The sequence below is a fragment of the Daktulosphaira vitifoliae genome, unplaced genomic scaffold, assembly GCF_025091365.1.
Source record: "Daktulosphaira vitifoliae isolate Bord-2020 unplaced genomic scaffold, ASM2509136v1 Scaffold_4, whole genome shotgun sequence".
NCBI lineage: Eukaryota > Metazoa > Arthropoda > Insecta > Hemiptera > Phylloxeridae > Daktulosphaira > Daktulosphaira vitifoliae.
In genome coordinates this window covers 25,277,837-25,299,581 of record NW_026099575.1, presented here as the reverse complement: position 1 = coordinate 25,299,581, position 21,745 = coordinate 25,277,837, and the positions used below count along the sequence as shown (strand labels likewise).

The window sequence follows — 21,745 nt, the reverse complement described above, 5'->3', positions numbered from 1 at the left end:
TTTTTTAAATTTAGTATGAAATTGTATAATTAAAAAAATTTTTTTTTATTTTACACACATATTTTTCAATATTTTTTACAAAAAAAATAAATAGTAAAATAACACATCATTTTTAACATATTTTTATTTTAAATTGACTGTTATGGGCACCAATTAGCGTAAGTAACACATATAATTTTTTTTATTTTGGCTAAAAACATAAAATTAACCTTTGTGCACTTTAAATTGATAGAATCTGAACATTTTTGTAAAATGCCGTTTATATCAAATAATCTATCACAGTTGAAATACTATCCATCAGATTTACATTTTATACTTTTAATGAGAAAATTATTTATTTATTTTTAATTAGCTTAAACTAGTACTATTTTTACAATAAATAATGAGTCCTACGAACAAATTTCTGATAACCATAATTTGACCATAATTTTTATCATTGACATCTTTAAATAGTAAAATAACACTCTACTTAAAACTAATTCCATTATTCAAACGTGTTGATTGATTAATTATTTCTTTTATTTATAGATAATTTTCAGTCCACCCTTATTAAACAACATTTATAAAAGAAATGGTTTTTCAATATCGCCATTATCATTATCTTCAACTTTGAAAACTGAACAAGTATGTAATATAAAATGTACAGATGTCCTCTTTAAGGTAGAGTGTACTCGTAGTGCTTGGTCCTAATCTATGATTTAAAATATTCTTAGTTAACTTAATGCATCATTGCCGCCTTTAAGACGTTAAATGACTTATTATCATTATTTATTCACTTTAATTATGTAAAAAATAACTTTTTGAATATTTATTGTTGGAGCTCTTTAAGTATTAAATGTAAGAGCTTCCCGGGAATTTATTAATAGAGCTTCGTAAGAGTATGAAATTTGAACTTCCTAGGTTAGGTTATTTGGAATATGGGGAGAGATACCATAGAGCTCAGATAATTCACCACAATTGCTCCCACATACTTCCAGTGCTGTTACAATAGTTTAACACTGTAAACTATTAACATTCAAGTTTAAATGAATATAGCTCAACCTCATCAATAAAAAAAATGTTTAATTTATTTTTATTTATCTTTTGAATTATGGTTATCTGGAAATAAATTTTGCACTTTTAAAGTGCCCAACTTTAAAAACTTATATAATTTTTGAAGTATCATATTATAGTGAGTTAATGTCAAGATCAATGGCGTATTTAGAAAGGGATAAAAGAGTTACGCTCCTATTAGCATTGTTGATTAACACAACTAAAAATACTTATTTAAACCAAAATTTTAAGCAAAATATCATCATAAAAGTCACTAAAATTTTTGGTATAGACCTTTTCCTTCATTGAAAAGCGCTGGGTACTTCGCCATTAATCAATATTATTAATCACAAAAAAAATAAATAAACTGATAAATTATTTATTAAAAAAATATATTATTGATATTATTCATTGAACATAGAAAAAATCTTAAAAATAAAAGTATTTAAATAATTGAAATATATTTTAAAAAAAAAACCCATCAAAATTAGATAGCGGATGATTATAACCAGTCAAGTACATTTTTACCAAACTAGGTTTCAAATATTTTTTAACATTTTTTTATTTAAAAATCTTGCGAGCAGTTTTTCTGTACACGTTTTTTATATTAATTTTTATTGTAATTTTTCATTAATAAAACTATGTTTCATTTTGTAAATATTTTTAAAAGTTTATTAATTAAATGTTCTAATTGAAATATCTATGCATCAAAATTGTCAAATGATAATCAATTTTAAGTTTAATTTTTAATATTACTAAGGGTAGATAAATTAGGAAAACTTTCTGTTTTTTATTTTCTTTAATTGACAAAATTAATTCAAACGATTTGTACCCGATCAACAGTTTCATTGCTTCACTGTTGTCGTGCTCATCTAGAAATTCCCTTTATGCCAATGTGCTATTTCAACCTCATATATAGATAAATGTTTTCTTGAAAATACAAAAAGTAAAAAATAATTTTTGTCGTTTTTTATTTCACTTGCGCATTACTAAATGTGAAATATAGGGTAGACAGATTAAAAATAATAATTTTGGTATTTTATCATAATAATTAAGTAGGCTACACTGTTTAGTTCACCGTATCGTAACAATGAAACATCTTACGACCGTCAGGCTGGAACGCAACGTTTTACACCAGCCACCCAGCTGTTTTAGTGACTAAGACATAAAATAGTTGCCAAACAACAAGATAATTTAGAAAACGGTCGTTACGTCATTACGAATATGTTTTATTGAGCTTAATTCGCCATTCCACAGATAATGTTATGAAATAGCTTTCGACTCTGGTGATAACGCTAGTCTGTAACTTTCTTTCCGATAATACAATAATAATAATAATAATAATAAAAAGTGCAATACAGAGAAATGTTTTGAAAATTTTACTTAATATTAAACATTTTGTTAAGATTAATATTTATTTCTAATAAATTTTGTAGTAACAAAGAAGCTGAAATTAGTTTTGAGAACAACTATATTAGTTAGACTTAATTGGCTACTACTATTGACCTTACATTAGCATAAGGTATGTGTAAATTTATCTCAGAAGCTTGTTTAACATTCAGGTGCAGACTTAAAAAACTACTATAATTAATCCTCTAATTATTTCATAACTTAATTTTCATTCTATACTAATTTACTGGTTTTTTATCTTAGAACAAGATGAATGAGTGTGACAATATTGATTGGCAAAATAAATTCAAGGCTTTAGAGAAAGAATATGATGATTTTCGAGAACAGTCCCAATTATTGGAACGTGAATTGGAATTAGATGTAGAAATGCTTGAAAAGACTAATAAAGATCTCAAATCTAAGAATAATCAACTGCAGTTTGATCTTGACACTTTAAGGGTAAGTATTTCACTTTTGATTATGGCAGCAATTTGAATTTTTATTTAGTGTAATGTAAAGGGGACAGACTGGCCTAGGTATAAACGTATGTTTTGGCATACTGAGTTTTTGGGTTCAATCACCAGGGTGCCAACAAGATTTTTCTTGTGATATTTTCATTGATGTAGTCTGGTCTCTGGTACAAGCCGGCCATAATACCCATTTTATCTGTCATTTGTTTACCCAAAAACCATTTTTGACTTTCTAACATTTGAAAGATGGTCACCATCCTCTGTAGCAAGTTTAGTTCTGGAAATTAGTAGGATGTAAAATAACTGATCTTTTATTATATTTTAAATAAATTCTTAAGCATAAAAAATACTTTAAATGATATATTTTGAAAAAGTAAAATCAGTAGTTAATATATTACTGATATAATATAGATTAAAATTTAGCTCACAGTGATATTTTTTACATTAGAAAATATAAAAACATCAAAAATATATGTGAAGAAATTATAAAATAAATTTTATTGTTTTCTATAATATCTTTCAATTTTTAAAACTTTTTAAATAAAATATTATATTTTATATAACAAATAACTATATTTTATTAAACTTTTAGAATCTAAAGATTATTTTGTATTTAATAACAAATAAATCATTTTACTTAAATTTTTTCTAATATATTTGTATAAAATTTATAAATTTAAAATTTGTATACATCTAATGAGTTTTTAATATTATTTAAGAATGTATATACTTGTTTGAACTTCAATTTCAATGATAACCCTCAAAAGAATAATTATGTCTTGGCATGTAATATCTGCCAAATATTTTATATTTAATTTTTTCATAGTTTATATTATAATATTATGAGTTTGAATGGGACTATAACAAGTGATGTGAGTCAATTTTTGAATTAAATAAGTTTAACTTGTAAGTAAATGTTTCAAATTTAAAACTTTCTTTTGAATTGACTATAACAATGAACTAGTAACCATATCATTGCAATTAAAAAATATTTTTGTAACAGTACTTATGATATTAATATTTTTCAAATAACTCTCCTTAAAAATGATTAGAATTAACCATTTCTACTGTTATTTTAACCACCAAATCTATAAACTCCAAAATTTGATTAATTAGTGTTGCTTGATTTAATTGATTTATATTTATTTATTAAAAAAAAATTATATACATATTTTAGAATTAATATTATTTTATTACAATTAAATTAATTTATTACGGTTGAAAATATAACTAATAATTTCCATTAATTTTAAAAAATAAAAAAAATGATCTTATATCAAAATAATGGAGATACTCTTGTATAAAAAGTAATTGTAAGTAAAAATCTTATGTGTTTCATACATGGCTGTTATGTACTTCATATGTACATATCTAGTATTAAAAGATAAAAAGATAAGCAATATTTTTAATGAAAATAAGTTATTGGTGTTAAAATATTCTTAATTTCTAATTAATAATAATGTTTAACATAAAATTAATTAGTGTCTTTATTGCTATAAAAAATTTGATCGAAATATCAATTTGTTTATGTTACAACTTTTTTAGTTGTAACTAAATTACGTTAATATCCTATATTATATTGTATAAGTAAAATAAAGTTAATATTTTTGTACCTGACAAAAGTGACTATTAAATAAGCAATTGTATAAATTATAGTAATTCTAGTTCCTATAAAATATCACTCACAACATTTTAGCTATTAGAGTCAATATATTAGTATATACAATTTTTTTGGGTTGGTCAGTATGTGTTTAGCTCTGATAATGTTAACATTTTTCCCAAAATACATGTATGCATGTATACATGTTTTAATATTTTTTGTGTCTTTTAGAGTTGAAATTAAAAAAAAAAAATTTTAGTTTTAAATAAATATTTTAAATAATATAAGCCATAAGTGATAAATTCTTATCATATATTTAGATTGATAAAAATAGAAAGTACATAAAAATTCCCTGCTAAAGTAAAATTGTTACTTTTTATCTAATATTTAATATTCCATGTTAAAAAAATAATATTTAAGTACTTAAATAAAAGTTGAATTTAATTTTTTAACCTATTTTCACCTATTATTTGCAAAATAAATACAATATTTTTTAAATATTGTATTTATTTATATTGCGAGTAATTTAGTGTATTCTGATAGTCTGAACAACAAATATAAATCAAATATTGTTTTTAATTTTGTGATGTTAAATTTATCATATTTAGTTTTTATTTTTTAAGCCAAAAATGTTTCCCTTTCTTGGCTTATAAATAAAATTTATTACCTTAAATTCATAAATTTTATTTATCTAGCTTATATACTTATATCCTATATACTTTAACCCATTTGTTAACAACTACTATTTTCACACTATCAAAACTCAAAATTTCTATTAAATAACTCGATAACTAAACCTCTCTTTAAATACTTTAGTTTTTATTGATAGTTAGTTTGTAAGGATACATCTATTCTGCTTTTATTTAGTTTTGTAAGATTATTATTATTATTATTATTATTGGGTAGTTATTTGGTATTCGGTTTGTATTTACATTTATTATTCAGAACATAATTGAAGTAGATGTTATAATAAGTTCTAAGTTTAAAGATAATTTTTAAATATAACTTTTTATTTTAATAGACAAAAAATCGAGAAGAACAACAAAACCTTATGAACCAAATTCATAACTTACAAGAAGAAGCAATTCATTTTCATGAAAGAGAAACCAATTATGTAAAGTATATAAGAGAGCTAGAGCAAAAAACTGAAGATCTCGAAAAATTACAAAGGTTGATTTTATATTTATAAAACTAAAAAATTATTAAAGCTTAATAATTATGATGACATGTACAATGTGTATTTAAGTTTATAATATTCTACAAAATAATTAATTTATTGAATTATTTAAGTAATTCTAATAAACTTATATTTAAAAGATCGCAAAAAGTCATAAATTTATGTTAATGTTTTATTTTATAGAGAAACATGTGCTTCATTGGGTGATTTTGAGATTAAAATGAATGATGCAATTGAAAGGAATGCTCTTCTTGAAGTTGAACTTGATGAAAAAGAAAGTTTACAAGCAATGGTTCAACGGCTAAAAGATGAAATAAGTGGTGTGTTAGAAATTGTTCATTTGTTATTTAATTTTTAAAAATCTAACTGAAAGACTTATTAAAATGAAAAAAAAGCTTGTAATTTAAGTACTTATGATGAACATTTAAATGCATTTTTAATTTATTATTACAGTAAAATTTATTGTCAAAAAATGTATGAAATCATTATATTAACTAAATTTTATTCATATAGTTGTTATTTATTCATTTGTACTACATTATAAAAACAATGTTATATTTACAGAACTCAAACAGGAAATTCAAAGCAAAGAACGAAAGTTAAATCCAGACATGAATGAATCACAAGCTGCTGCTGCGGTAAGACGGTGTAGTAGTTTCCGAGCTGCTGTTGACAATAGATTGTCATCGTCAGCTGATAACACACCCCGAAGTCATACCAAAAGTCAGTATTGTATTTATTAAAAATTTTAATGTTACAATGAATAACTTAACTAATTTGTTTATTATTTAGGTTTAAGTGGAAATGTTATGTTTCATTCCCCACCTGCTAAGTTAGCTAGAGTTGGTGATATTGTAGGAGATCTAATGAGAAAAGTAAATGTTAGTATATAAAGTTTTCTGTTATTTTTTATAACTTATACTAGTATTAGAATTAATTATTTTGTCAACTTTTAGATGCTGGAAGTAAAATTAATGGAATCAAAACATGTGAATGTAGCAAAAACTCAAAATTGTCCTTTCTAACAAAACGCTTTGTGGCAGACCTTACCAGGGTAGGCCATTTATAGTGAAAATTAATATAATAATTTGTACATAAGTATTATTTTTGTTTCCTTGAAAATATCATGTGTAGATGTTTCAATTTCATATTTGTATATTTATTTTAAGTTGGTATAATTTTATACAGCGTATAGTTTTACATCTAAAAAGGTTAACATGCTTGAAATTTTTATACTTCCAGAACACAAATGCTTATGTAAAACTTTGTTTTATTGATGTTTTTAATTATAAATTATTTATATACATAAATATAAGTACATAGTTACAGAATATGAGTTTGTATATTTATATTATTTTGCTTATAGATAATGATAAAAGATTGGGCTTGTATAATAATATACATAAATTTATATATATATATATATATCCCTGTTATATAGAAATAATATTTTATGTTTGTACAAATTCTAAATATTGTATGTAAATTCAATTGTTAAAATACATTATTAAATGTATAAATAAGATATTGTTACACAGAAATATGTAAATTCTTAAACCCATCCCTTTGTCAAATGTGTTTTACAATAAAAACTGAAATGTCTTAATTAAATATTGTATAAATTTATTCACATTTTTATCATATGCTGACTAGACTAAATCACTTAATTTTTAGAACACAAACCAATTTTTTCTCAATAAGTGGACAAAAACTTATAAATACTATTTTTAAAAAGTGCACTGTGGCCAAATGAGAAGAATTACTGAACAATTCTTAATAATATTCTAAAAACAAATGCTAATCAATATAATAAACCAATTAATGACCTAGTTACTCTTTACAAAAATTTTTTAACATTGAATATTAAATTAGTGGTTTTTAAATTGAAACCATAACAATAGTTGATTATTTTAGGAGTAAAATAATAGTTAAAATAGAAACAATAAAATAATATTCCCCAGATATACAATTAATATTTTACAAAATAATAAATATTTTTTTTACAAAAAAAATCATGAGAAGTCACAGACATAGAAATATATACTGATTTTTCCTACAGAAATTAAACAGTAATGTTATTTTTATAAAAAGTATCACAGATAAACACTGTACATTTTATGGCACCACGGAGAATGATAAAATATATACTCAGGAACAAATTTATCACAGTATCCATTCTAAGAATGACCCACCGAACCAAACAGCGACAACTGGTAACAAATACGTAGCAACAGCTTTTCGCAAAGACATCTTAACTCTATTTCCAGAGCTGGAATCTGTATTGGTAGTGCGCGAATAGATGTCATTACTGTCAATTGTTTTAAAAGTGCTAGTTGTTATTGAATCAGTTGTAGTTGTCGATGTCGAAGAAGTAACATCAATGACTACAGTAGCTGGCGTTTCAGAATCATCTTCGCCAGCTCCATCACCAGATGAAGCAATTGGTCCAATTCCGCTAGATTCTCCTCCATGGAATACTTCTTCCATGTCCCACTCGACATCAAGTCCTTGGTAGGCGTTTTTCAACAGATTAGTTAAAGCTTTTAATGCGAAAACTTGTTCGTTGAGTAAACTGCTTGGTCGTTGCATATCAACTAAAACTTCAGGATTTCTTTTTTGATTTTTGATACCGTCTTTCATAACTTCTTTCGTGTAACTAAAATAAATACGCATGATAATTATTTAACCATACAATATTAAATAATAAATTATTACGTTAGCTGACTATTTCAACTATTAATAGTATATTATATGTATAGTGTAATATAGTATTAATTATAATGTAGTAGAATTAAATATTAATTCATTAATAAAAAAAAATAGTACCTTGATAAAGCTGATCCATTCCAACATGTAGCGTTTTGCGAATTTACTGCAAGCTCATTGCATACTTCGTAAGGTAATCGCTTCCAAAAAGTCTTTTTGGATTCTACATCATTTCCAATATCTTTTAAAAGCCTGTGAAAAGCATATGCGGGAGTATCTTGATCTTCTTCTTCTTCGTCTTCCAAGCGGTTGTTTTTATTATTTTTCTTTCGGCCTTTGTTTCCTCCGTTACCACTGTTTTTCGGAGCATTATTATTATTGTTATTCTTGTTTTTTCTTTGTTGAGTTTTCCTGCCATTATTTTCCCCAGGGATGTTATCGCGTTTATCATTGTTTCTGGTCACTGTTGGCCTTTTGACTTCTTCATATTCTTCATCTTCGTCATCGTCGTCGTCGCCTTCATCGTCCCGATTTTTATTGCCGTCATTCATTACTCTTTCTTGCTCTTCGTCATAATAGTCTCCATCATACATTTCGCTATTGCGTTTTTTTCTTCGATGAGCGCCCAATGTTGGTTTACCACAGTTCGAAAACACCTATGGACAAAACTTTATTACTTTACTTCAAAAACACTAAGACAATACTTTAATTATTTTCCTGGATTATCAATTAATCTAATACAAATCAGAAGATACTTACTTTTTGTGAAACTTTCTGCGCATTTTCTTGGAAGTTCATTATACCTTCAGATATTTTAACGTTAATAGGAATGACTACTAATTCTATGTTGAATGGTCCCAACAACCGTTTTCGTACTTTTTCCATTATATCTATAAAAAACATGTATTCAAATAAATTTACATTTTTAAAATTAAAAAAAAACAATATATATCTGTTTGTAAATTTAAGTATCAAGTCTATAAACTTAAACTTGAGTAAATTATTTACCTAAAAATGCGTTCCAGTCTTGGTCAAGTTGTGAATGATAAGCTAAACATCCTTTCATTACATTTAAACAGTATCCGTTACAAGCTCTACTATCTTGAAGACCTTTACACGCTGGACATTGTGTCATCCTTGTAAATCCTACTAGACATTCTTGGGTGGGCATCAACTATAATAAAAATAACTATCAATAAACAAGTAAAAATATTTATGAACGAAGAACACATGTTTCATTTATAACAGTAATCAAAAATAATAATAATAATTTAAAGGGCGCAAACCTTGTTGATGTTGGCCAAAATTTCACCAGCTATTTTCAGAGCCTGGACGTAAGTTCTGGAAGCGACAAAAGAACGTTTCAGTGGTGCTGACAGTTTATCTGGAACATCTCCAAAAGGCGCTACTTCAGCCATACTCTCACTCAGACACACTAAATACCTATGAAAATAACAAAATATGAGTTATTAGAAAATACTTAAGTAAATATTTTTATTTTGTTAATACAAATTCATTTAATCAAAAATATAAATAACAAATACAACATTTTTAAAGATTACATTTGCAAACTTACTTAGAGTCGAAAGTATATTGGCTATTCATGACTGTAAACATTTTTTGACAAAGCACAGAAAAAAAATTTTCGAGTACTTCTATGATATTGGAGTTACCGGAATCATAATATTTCTCCAAATCACGAAACAAGTCTTGAAACAAGTAGGAATTTTGTTCATACATCATTCCGTAGGTTTTTTTGAACATATCATGGAATCCTATTCGAGCTTTGTTCAACATATCTTTGAAGTATTCTGTAAAAATAAGAATAATCATAATTTTACTTTCCATCGTCAAGTGATTATTCAATAAAATAAATACATTTATTAAACATTAGATAATTGATAACGAAGTATATTAACCATAGTGTATACGGTTAACTTATAAATTAGAGTGATAAGATATTATAAAATAAAAACGAAAATATTATTTTTCAAGATATTAAATTAAATTTAAAATATAAAACAGTTACCATCAAATTTAGCAGCTTTCTCTTTGTACATTACACTTAATCCTTTAAGCGAGGATTGCAATTTTTCCTCATATAAATTTCGACCGACCGTTGCCAGTTGAAGTTCAGAATTTTCACCGCAACAAGAATCCTGAGATTTCCCACAAATTTGTAGCTGGACATCTGAAAAATAAATTTAAAATAAGATAAGTGAACTCTTGTTTGAATTTGTTTATACTTAATGTATTACATCGATATAACGATGGTTTTGTGCTGTAATTACATTAAATAAGTACTTGGGATTCAACGGCCAACAAGATAAATGACTATTGACATTGTAAAGTGTGTAATTTATGAATAGGAAATGGGCACAATGAGTGTTCCCTAATATTTCAGAGGTCGCAGTTACGATTTTAATTCAAGTACAATTATTGACTATGCGGGGCAAGCCTAATCGTTTTCAGAGGCCAACACTTTAACAAAACGTATCCGTTAAAATTAAATAAATTAGTCTCCTTTTAGACGAATGAGCTGATTACTTTAAATAACGATACTCGTGTACGGTATTTTCGTGTCCACCATGTTTTAATCTTTTAAAATAAATGTTCATTTTCCGTTTAACAGACATTTAATTTACTTATGTTCTTTTCGCGCAGTAATACTGTAATATTAGACAAAGAATAATTTATAGCCATGCGAATAAATGTTTAAGTAAACGTCTAATATGTTTAATAACAAGTTTTCGTATAACGTATACACAATTTTGGTTAATTTCAGTTTGGGTCTAAGGATAAACATTTTTTTCATACGCACGAGAAGAGCAATCCTATTATTATCGTCCTCATCATGACGTTTATAAAGTCAAGAGAGAATTAACAATAACTTGTGTGTGCCGCGTTTTTTCAAGAGCTTTTCATTATAACCCGCGACGGCTTCTCTCGAAGATTCGTTATACCATTAAGTCTGGTGTTTACATTAAACAGTTAAACAGATTATATTAATACTTAAAAGTATAAGACAGGAGGCGGCAACCCTCAAGCAATAAGAAATCTGAATCCATTAGATTTTATTATTTCGGTCTGGGAGCGTAGTGAGAAATTTAATCGGTGGCGACGACGATGGTGATGACGGATTACAATGATTTTTATTTTTTTATTATTATTATTCGTGTGTTATTTGTATTTTTTATTTGGTAGTCCAGCACCACGCTGTGTTTATGTTCCTCGACATACGCTTGTATATGCGGTCGGTTTGTGATACTATGTGAAACCGGACGGCCCCACAGCTTATTAGCCGTTTCGATTGTGTATAGACTACGGAAAATGTAAACACCAAAAGGAAATCACAATACAACATTGAAATTTTGAAAAATAGAAGCAGAAGAAGCTGTGGAGGTGGCAGTCGGGGAACGTATTAAATGATCAGGAAGCCGTAGCTAGTCAATTTGTTTATATGTGCACGCGTCAAACAAGAATATTGGTTTCTGCGGTCAACGGCCAATGATCCCGTTTCCTTATGCGTAAAAAACCGTATTGTGCTTAGGACATTTATTTAGAACATCCGTTGATAATTGCCAAGTATCTTTGAACTGGTAAAGAGTGATTTTTTAGTACAATTATCTTAACGACGAAGTGTTTGTGGCGTCGTAAAAGTTCTCAGTTTTGATGGTGTAAAACGAGTATTTTTTTATTTGAAATGATAGTAAGGACACATCTATCGCGTGTATTTATACGAATTTAAGTTATTTTACAGTAATTCAACAAACTAATGATTAAACCTCGCCGCAGTCGGTCACTATTGGAGCCAGCAGTTATCAGGAGTACATTAATACAATTTAGGCGAACCAGTATATTATTATTAAACAAACCACGTTTGTTCGTGACAATCTCAGCCGCTCAAGTTGCGAGTCGCGACCACACAGGATGAGTACATAGGAGGAGAAATCTTATTCCAATATTTTATTTAAAAGAAAGCCAGCCATAGGAAATAATGCAGCCGTTGTGTTTTATCGAACTAAAATAAAGAAGACATATTACATTAATGAGTATAAAGTGTGTGCGCTCGTCTATATAAAAGCACACTATAATATTCACAAGGGCGTCGAGTTGTAATAACAATAATAATATAATCGGCGTGGAGTAATGAAATAATAATTACACAATCCTACAGTGAATCAACGCAGCCTTTAGTCTTACATACAATTATACTTATATTTATATACATATATATATGTACAGATGAACCGTAATAACAATAATAATAGCAACAATATTACCTTATGAACGAATTACGCAGGCTTATATATATCATATACACGTACTGTGGGTGGCCGAACAAAAAAAAATATGATACGACTACTTTTCTCTCATCCGCCTATAACGATAATTGCCACCTTTTTATACAATGTGCGCGCGTGTATGTATGTATTATATAATAGTGTAAAGATTTTGGCTAACGTTTCCATTCTTTGGCGGTTCGACAAAAGTCATAAGATTATATTAAACGAAAAAAAAAATCGTCGGCACTAACGTAATCTCTCTATGACTCACGCGCTCGTTTTCCCGTTATTTCGTGTTTTATGGTTCCCAAGGTTGTATTTTAAGGGATTTCCCCCTTAGAAAATCCAATGGTAGTCTTAAGAGCTCAGTGCAGAATACCTTCAATCTTACCATTGGAAATTCACGTTTAACCGGAGAATCGCATTTTTGTTATTGAAAAGTTTTTATTTAAAAAAAAGAAATAAAATAAAAGTCGACATTACTCAAGCGCAACCGTAAGCTCTGAAATGTGGTAATTTGATTAAACTAGAAAGTTTTAATCAACCTAACGAAACCTACAATAATTCGTTAAAATATAAAATCGACCGAGGTGGTATTGTATAGGCAAGTCAGAAGAATTTTTTTTTTTAGTACTTGGAGAAACAATGTGGAATGCTCAGCGGATCAGATACTTGCACAATACATAAATAGTTTACACACAGTCAATTATGACTAGAGGGAAACTGAGTTCACTCGCAACAGTAATAATCACGATATAATTGTTTTATTGAATTTTATTATACAAAGAGGTACAAAATCGTGTATTCCGATCAGAGTATGCGTTGATCGCATTGCAGCAGATGAACGGGATTGGAAACTTCACACGGTAACTATGATTGACGATTCAGTACTATGTAAACGATAATATACTATTGCATTTTGTTTGAATTCTTTAGATAACATACGCAGTGCACTAGCATGTGCGTAATTGCAATGCAAAAACAATCTGTCTTTTTGGTTCTATTGTTTGACGGAATACAAAATCATTGAAATTGTCCTCAAAGAACGAGTTTATAAAGGAAGAATTTCTGATCTTTAAATATGAGATGAATACTTGTGAGATAATGCAAGTACAAAAAGGTTTCAATAAGTTCACGCTGTAATACAACTTCTTTAAAATTAAATAAGTATACAATTCATGCTAACGTGGATTATATTTTTCTAAAATGGTTTATAGTCAAAGTTAAACGTACTTAAATAGGTTATATTTTTAGGTAAATAGCGTGTCCATTGTCCCACCGAATGCGAATCTTGTTCGTAGAGTAAGCCGTGCGTGAAGTAATACATAAAAAAAAAAAATTCAAACCGTTCATCGAATATGAATGAAGTTTTTTTCCCCGTAGACAGTTCCTTTTTTCAATAAAGACCGTATCTTTACTATAACTTCAAACCGACTAAATGTACCAAAAAATTATTATACTGTCCGTCCGGAAATATAATATATTTTTTTTTCATAAACAAGCAACAGTTCAAAACATTGATTAATATTTCATGAAAATGTAATTTCCAACAATTACTCGAGAATTTTTTATCGAATAAAATATATAATACACAAAAAATAATTTGACTCTCATTAGCACACATAAACGACGATTAATTGCTTGCTTAATTATGGATCGAATAAATGTTGAGCGCACTAATTGCATCGCAGATGTTTACACATTACTAACGTGACATTAACGATTCGCACTTAAGCTCATTTGCTGAGAAATGAGAGTTTTCAAGTACCCACTTTGAACTTCTCACGCCTCTCGCCTCTTTTTACCCGACGACTCCATCTCTTACATTGCCTCAGTGAATTTCAATAAAATATAAATTATGAAATATGTATACGCAGGTATACTCGGAATTATTTATATTTATCGTACGCACTACAATTGTATTCTTTTCACTTAACCATTTCAATACTCGTCAACCCTTTTGACATAAAATATGCGTTCAGTCATGCGAGCACTGCATTTCTTCTTTCACTCGATAGAACGACATTAACATTTCAATAATTACCTTATTTCGTTCTAAATCATTATTCATCTTTATAAGATCAACATAAACGTTTGAAGATGGCACAAAAGTAAAACTCCAGTGATCGGTATGATCACTGGAGATACAACGTGTGGTATACACGTTGATTAATTATATTTATTCGATAAATATTCCTGGAAACCGATACCTCTTAAAATACATTAAGTACACCTTATTGAAAGAAATGTTTTCAGAAGAGAATATTTTGTGTCTAAATCAGTAAAAAAAGTGAACCGTCTTAATTTGCATTAGTTTATTATAGGCAATCACCGAACCAAACATCAAAGGTGCCCCTGCCGCCCGTGTCTAATCGGCGTGCAATGTTTACCGGCATACAGTGACCACCATTCCTATGGAAATACGGTTCCAAAATATGACTATATACACACCGAAGTCGGTATTACAATGTGTAAATGTGCAAGTTGCATACACGATCGTGTGTCTTATAGACGTTTTGTATCGATAAAACTAAAAAAAAAAACTATCAAGGTTACCACCGGTGCTTCAAAAAAACTCGTTCGCACATTAGTCATTCATTGAAGTCATTTTGATTTTTTATTATCATTTTCATTGTCATAAACCGTAGTGAAACATGCCCCTCCTCGTTGCCATCGTTTATAGTCCGTTGATTTATCGTGCCTAGTCTTTTTGTTTTATGTCCAAGTACACAATGCGCAGGCTAATATAATGATTTTATATCCGTAGAAACACGCGAATAATGCGGTCAGGTACAGGTTACGTGTATATACTGCAGGTATGTAGTGTAATCGTACAGGGAGCACTGGCAGGCGGTGGGTGGAATAGGAAAAACTCTCACGAGAAGACTGCAACAGAAAAAATAACCGAACGCCGCCGACCGACCCCTTCGAACTACATTCCTTCGGTCCGCAAGAGTGGCTGCTGCGCTCATTGTTTTCTTTCGGGGTTAATGGATTTCGGGTCCGGCGTACACACACTCGACAACTATGCACACACAAATTTAAAAATAATACATAAATGTATAATATATCTTTTTAAATGTATACACATAACATTACGTCTACTTTGTACCTGGCAAGACACCGTGCGGCCAAACAAAAGGAAAAAAAAAGAGACATTGCACTCCAAACATGGCGGAGGACTTAAAATGTGTAATGATTTCATTAAAACATAAGCCCATTAACGGCATACAAATATACTCAACGAAGAATGTAAAGTCTGTATATGTTTACTCGACAAAACCGATAACACCACCTATAGTCGCAATTAATTCATTAGGCAATAAGAAAATAATCGCCTGGAGATCTATGGACGTTTAAGATGTTTAATTATTCGGTTATCGTCTTATTTGCAGCTCTTTTATCAGTTTTATTTTTAACATTTTTTACATTACTACGAGTTTTAATAATTGATAGCACCTTACACACTACTCTTTTCATTGGCGGCGTTTCTACCCTTTAATATTACATTTATGATTATTACAATAATAATATGATACCACCAGTAAGTACACTCTGCTGCGGTCTGGCGCTTCCGTCACGCACCGGCTGTGAATAATACGCCGACACCAAGACGATAGTAGTCTTGTGTAGATGCGACAACGGAGCAGTGCTCGAATAAGGAACAAAGTAAATAAATAACGATAAAAAACAAGTTGTTATTCTTTTGGACATAATATTCGCTTATCTTTTGTCATCATCAAAACGAAGACGGGCGTTCATACCGTGTTGGTAAAAAACAACTTCCTCACCAGTTGCATCGACTGGCTCATTTTATGGATAAACTTGTCTGGTTTTAAACGTCCGAATTTTCTCAGAGAACCGGCGCTCGGTCACTAGTGTAATTCTCCACTGGATATCAGATGACACAGGCGGTAAAATTCATTTACTGTCGCCACCGATTNAAGAAAATAATCGCCTGGAGATCTATGGACGTTTAAGATGTTTAATTATTCGGTTATCGTCTTATTTGCAGCTTTTTTATCGGTTTTATTTTTAACATTTTTTACATTACTACGAGTTTTAATAATTGATAGCACCTTACACACTACTCTTTTCATTGGCGGCGTTTCTACCCTTTAATATTACATTTATGATTATTACAATAATAATATGATACCACCAGTAAGTACACTCTGCTGCGGTCTGGCGCTTCCGTCACGCACCGGCTGTGAATAATACGCCGACACCAAGACGATAGTAGTCTTGTGTAGATGCGACAACGGAGCAGTGCTCGAATAAGGAACAAAGTAAATAAATAACGATAAAAAACAAGCTGTTATTCTTTTGGACATAATATTCGCTTATCTTTTGTCATCATCAAAACGAAGACGGGCGTTCATACCGTGTTGGTAAAAAACAACTTCCTCACCAGTTGCATCGACTGGCTCATTTTATGGATAAACTTGTCTGGTTTTAAACGTCCGAATTTTCTCAGAGAACCGGCGCTCGGTCACTAGTGTAATTCTCCACTGGATATCAGATGACACAGGCGGTAAAATTCATTTACTGTCGCCACCGATTACCGTGGCTTCGTTTTATAAGCAGTAATAAACGTAATCGCCGTTTAAATACACTTTAACGCTGGTTCTCTTTTATATTAAACCGAAGCAACTGTGTGACATTACACGGGGAAAGTATAGCGCACATATATATTTTAGATAAGCGGATTAAGTTGTCTAAAGTCTTTTCACGGAACAGAAGGCACAAACAGCCATACAATACACGTAATAAGTAGAACAATATTTATGTATTTATAGAATAAATAAAAAACGGGTTTCCGGTATAGAGTAGTGCGTTCGATTGGCACCAATAGCCGACATTTGTCAAAGTACCGATTTATGAGCTACAATGAACATTTTATGCTACTTCCTCCAGTATCGTCCTAAAAAGTGTAGCGCTACAGAGAAAATACTGCCTTCTCTACACACGCATTCTTTAGTCCAGCTGTCTGCGTGTCTATATCCCCTCAGTTCAACGGACTCGGCGATAAGTCACGTTCGTGAATAAGAAACCAAAGAAGAAATAATAATAAATAATGTCATAAACCCAAATAACTTAATTATATAAAAAAAAATCATCTCGGAAAAAATCGTTCTGCCGTGTACTCTGGTTAAGTTTTCATAGGGAAATAGAAATTCAAAAGAAAATGAACGGCGAGACNGCGTTCGATTGGCACCAATAGCCGACATTTGTCAAAGTACCGATTTATGAGTTACAATGAACATTTTATGCTACTTCCTCCAGTATCGTCCTAAAAAGTGTAGCGCTACAGAGAAAATACTGCCTTCTCTACACACGCATTCTTTAGTCCAGCTGTCTGCGTGTCTATATCCCCTCAGTTCAACGGACTCGGCGATAAGTCACGTTCGTGAATAAGAAACCAAAGAAGAAATAATAATAAATAATGTCATAAACCCAAATAACTTAATTATATAAAAAAAAATCATCTCGGAAAAAATCGTTCTGCCGTGTACTCTGGTTAAGTTTTCATAGGGAAATAGAAATTCAAAAGAAAATGAACGGCGAGACCACAGGCTTCGAAATCTCCATTTCTCATCGATGACGATACCTTTTCCCTGGAGATCTTGGAGCAAACTAATGGACAACGGTAGTAAAAAACGAACGTCTACGAATCGACACTACCAATATTTGTGTATTACTATGGCAGGGCGTGTGGATTGGCACCTTTAATTAATTAATTGAATTATAATGATGTGTACACAGTGAAATGTCCAATTATTTTATTGATCGAATTTTGTAACTCTACTACCGCCTCCCAGTGTTAACACCAAACACGTCGTCCGGCTGTACAACAATGCTGGACACGGCGCTATCGTCCAACTAATTAAACGGCACCGCCGTTGCCCAGTAGGTTTTTTGTCGGTTCGGTGTAATGAAGCCGTTTACGTGACTGTTCGGCAGCGTATATTATAATATGATATTATTACAGTGCCGTTCCCGTACATTTCGGGCCACATAAAATGGTGGGGAAATAAGTGAACTAGCACGACGTTAATGTAGCGCCGAGTGGATACACGTCGGTTTCGTCTGTTGTTGTGTTTTCTCTGTCGCGCGCACACGCCACGCCGCACTGCGAGGAGTAGTAATTTTAAATTATTGGAAACACTACGGCCATAGCGATTCCAACGACGGTCGTCGTCTTGTTCTATCTCTTTCTTACCTCACCGTAAAACGCACGGCCGATATTCTGCAGCGGCGGCAACAGCAGGTAATTTCCTGTCCGCGTACCGCCACCGCCGTCCTACGATCGTGTACGCCGCCGCCGCGACAGCGCGAGCACAAACTCGAGCCGCATTCCAACGCGGTCCACAAACAGCGGCGGCGGCAGACGGGACGGCAAGAAAAGAACAACAGTACACCGAGAAAACGTCCATTATACATTTATACGACTCTGTACGAGTACACCTCTGTATAAATGACATGTATAATAATACTGTATTATGTTACGTACACCCGGCCCAGACGCCGAGGGTGTGGCGAAAGTGCGTGAAGTGGGGTGCACCTAAATAATCAAGTATTTTTACAGTTAATAATACGATTTAATTACACCTCCGGAGTGTTTTTGGGAAAAATTAGATACCACCTCGAGACCACCGCCCGAGAAAGAAATTACAACCTTTTATCGGATTTTACACCTGACACAGAAAATATGGCGCAGTACCAAGTGTTAGAGAGAAATTCTGATAGAAATTAAAGCCAAATAGTCACTACAGAGTTTAGAATACCATTTTTTAATTAATGATATACAGTGTAAATATAGTAAATAACAACTTGTATTCGATTGACGACGACCTTTAATAAAGGAAAAGCTATAATTGCCAGTGTTTTAGTTCGGTTACTTGTTTATATTTTTCTATAAGACACACACTGATAAAGCCTTTGGAACGTACACGAACATTGTCGTAACAGGAATTTGAAAGGAGAGGAAAAAAAATTCTATCGACATTCAGTATAATGTTCCAAAGACAATGTGGTATATATTTTCATTTTTACTGACGGGCATAAATTAATGTGAAGCAATAAAGAATCGCATCGGCGTTATAAAGCAGAGTAAAACAAAACTGTCTGACAGAACAGAATTTATCCTTTAAAAATGTGTTTTATGTAATTCAAGCAACAATGTAATTTCTTGTTTTCTACGGCTTATAAAAAATGATGACATATTGGACATTTCAGTAGATTTCAATACCAAACTTTTTATGGGCCGTCAATATTTGACCAAATATAAAAAATGGCCATAATCGAAACAGAATTATCGAAGACGATAAATGCAACTTATCCGTCAGATTCGTCGGAGTATATATTATTATTGTCGTCAAAATTCAGTCGCCAGAATACTCGACGAAATATTTTTACAATACACGCCAAGTCGAGCATACGGAGTGAAATAATGTTTACAGAGATTTTTTCATTGTCCTGAAAACAAGTATTACTTTACATATATTATACACACAATAATATGTATATGTCGAACAATATAATATATAGGTTGTCTGTAATGGGCAGCTCTGGGGATAAGAACACGTGTGAAACATGAATGAAGACTACCAGAGACAGTGAATTATACTATGCCCATCAGTGTATTACACACAGGACGACGAAGAGAAGAAAAAATAAAAGGAAAATTTACTTGAACGACCGGCAACGGCGAAGTGTTCACTTTTTGAACAGATATGTTTTAAAAATTTTTTTTATTTTTTCCAATTACGCACGGTACGCATGCGAACATAATAAATTCCATTGTCGTTTCCTATACAAGTGTAGTTGAGTTACTACAAATGCATCGAGGTGTACGTACAAGACGTATTCGATCGGTTTCGACCACCGTAGGAGTGCACGCGGCACATTAACATTATAAGCCCATAATGCGCAGCTCAACGTAATGGCTGTTGTTACAGTCATGAGAACATAAATTTGAGAGTTGAAATTCAATTTGTTGTTTCGGCTTACACACAAAAAGAAAAACGTACACGAGGATCCAATCACTTGTTATTATTTTGTTTACCAGATTTATTACGTGCGACACAAAATCATTTATTGAGCATAAAAAAAAAAAAATGAATTCGCGGCCGCACGCAACCAACACCTAACCTAAATTTAGACTAATCTTTAGACGTTATCTCGGAAATTCACACCGCCAAAGAAACCATTTTTACCTAAGTATACACACACACACACACACACACACATGCACATTTATGATATAATGTCTAATATCGTGTAGTTGGCGTCAGCGGTTCGGTTTTTTGCGCCACATCTGCACCGGAGGCGGCGGTGGACCCTCTCGACGTCCCAAAAGAATATGCGCGTGCAGTTCACCCCAATTTTGTTGTTCGATATGTTTTTATTGTTATTCAAGCCGCGTATGTTTTGGGGGGGTGAACTCTCGACGTGACGCAGCGTGTGGTGTTAAAGATCCGATTTTCAATTTATAAAAAACACACACCGCGCGCTCAAAAGGTGATACAGGTATTTAGTGCATATGCGCTTCGGATTCGACATTGCGGTAACAATGATGGAATTCCAAAAAAAAAAAAAAAATTTGCTCGTGGTTCAGATTATTAGTATTATTAAAGATGATTGCTATTGTGTTCGCTGATGGCCGCGATCGGATTTCCTCGGGGTGCAAAAGTATTTGATTGTGGAAAATAAAAACACAAAAGATAATATTGTGGAAAAAGGATTTATTGTTAATAATACGCACCCACGAGGTGGTTTACAGTCTACTCATCGCACACGACAATAAAAAATATCTCCACCGCTGTGGTTACGATGACGACCGTGTTTGTGTAATATTTCTGTACACTGAAAGTAAACTACACAAGTTACATTATTTCGAAAACGAGTTGAGACTATTTTTGGAATGCTTATGAATAACCCTTTCCAAAAATAGTCCACCTCCGTTTCAAAATGAATTTCATAAAACAATTTGAGACTCCTCAAATAGTATATAATTCGGCCTAAACAACAAACGGTCGAGTTTAATGAGAGAAAGAACACGTATATAATTAGGAATTTAAAT

The 21,745-nt window shown here is 31.0% G+C and overlaps 2 protein-coding genes across 4 annotated transcripts in view; one reads left to right on the top strand and one right to left on the bottom strand.

The window, feature by feature from the left end:
* Positions 1–2,181: 2,181 nt before the first annotated feature.
* LOC126903617 (nuclear distribution protein nudE homolog 1) lies at positions 2,182–6,803 on the top strand. Of its 3 annotated transcripts, XM_050681932.1 has the most exons (8): positions 2,185–2,330; positions 2,469–2,554; positions 2,686–2,880; positions 5,513–5,661; positions 5,852–5,988; positions 6,233–6,391; positions 6,461–6,549; positions 6,625–6,803. In XM_050681932.1, exons 3-8 carry the CDS (start codon positions 2,692–2,694, stop codon positions 6,691–6,693), a joined length of 792 nt encoding a protein of 263 aa, XP_050537889.1. In that variant the 5' UTR covers positions 2,185–2,330; positions 2,469–2,554; positions 2,686–2,691; the 3' UTR covers positions 6,694–6,803. The 3 variants fall into 3 exon arrangements, with proteins under 3 accessions (XP_050537890.1, XP_050537888.1, XP_050537889.1); XM_050681933.1 differs by having other exon boundaries at positions 2,182–2,594; XM_050681931.1 differs by having other exon boundaries at positions 2,184–2,554.
* Positions 6,700–21,745, bottom strand: part of LOC126903616 (glypican-6) — a 31,499-nt gene continuing 16,453 nt past the window's right edge. Inside the window, exons 2-8 of the mRNA XM_050681930.1 lie at positions 10,404–10,565; positions 9,951–10,185; positions 9,661–9,817; positions 9,383–9,548; positions 9,134–9,264; positions 8,495–9,030; positions 6,700–8,324 (exon numbers count right to left, since the gene is read on the bottom strand). Coding sequence (XP_050537887.1) covers positions 7,832–8,324; positions 8,495–9,030; positions 9,134–9,264; positions 9,383–9,548; positions 9,661–9,817; positions 9,951–10,185; positions 10,404–10,565 — 1,880 coding nt within the window. The 3' untranslated portion in view covers positions 6,700–7,831. The remainder of the gene's footprint in view (positions 8,325–8,494; positions 9,031–9,133; positions 9,265–9,382; positions 9,549–9,660; positions 9,818–9,950; positions 10,186–10,403; positions 10,566–21,745) is intronic.

Coding starts and splice junctions, on each gene's coding strand:
- LOC126903617 (XM_050681933.1), top strand. CDS start 2,692: ATGAATGAGTGTGACAATATTGATTGGCAAAATAAATTCAAGGCTTTA. Junction 6,392..6,460: donor ACCCCGAAGTCATACCAAAA/GTCAGTATTGTA, acceptor TTTATTATTTAG/GTTTAAGTGGAAATGTTATG. Junction 6,550..6,624: donor ATCTAATGAGAAAAGTAAAT/GTTAGTATATAA, acceptor GTCAACTTTTAG/ATGCTGGAAGTAAAATTAAT.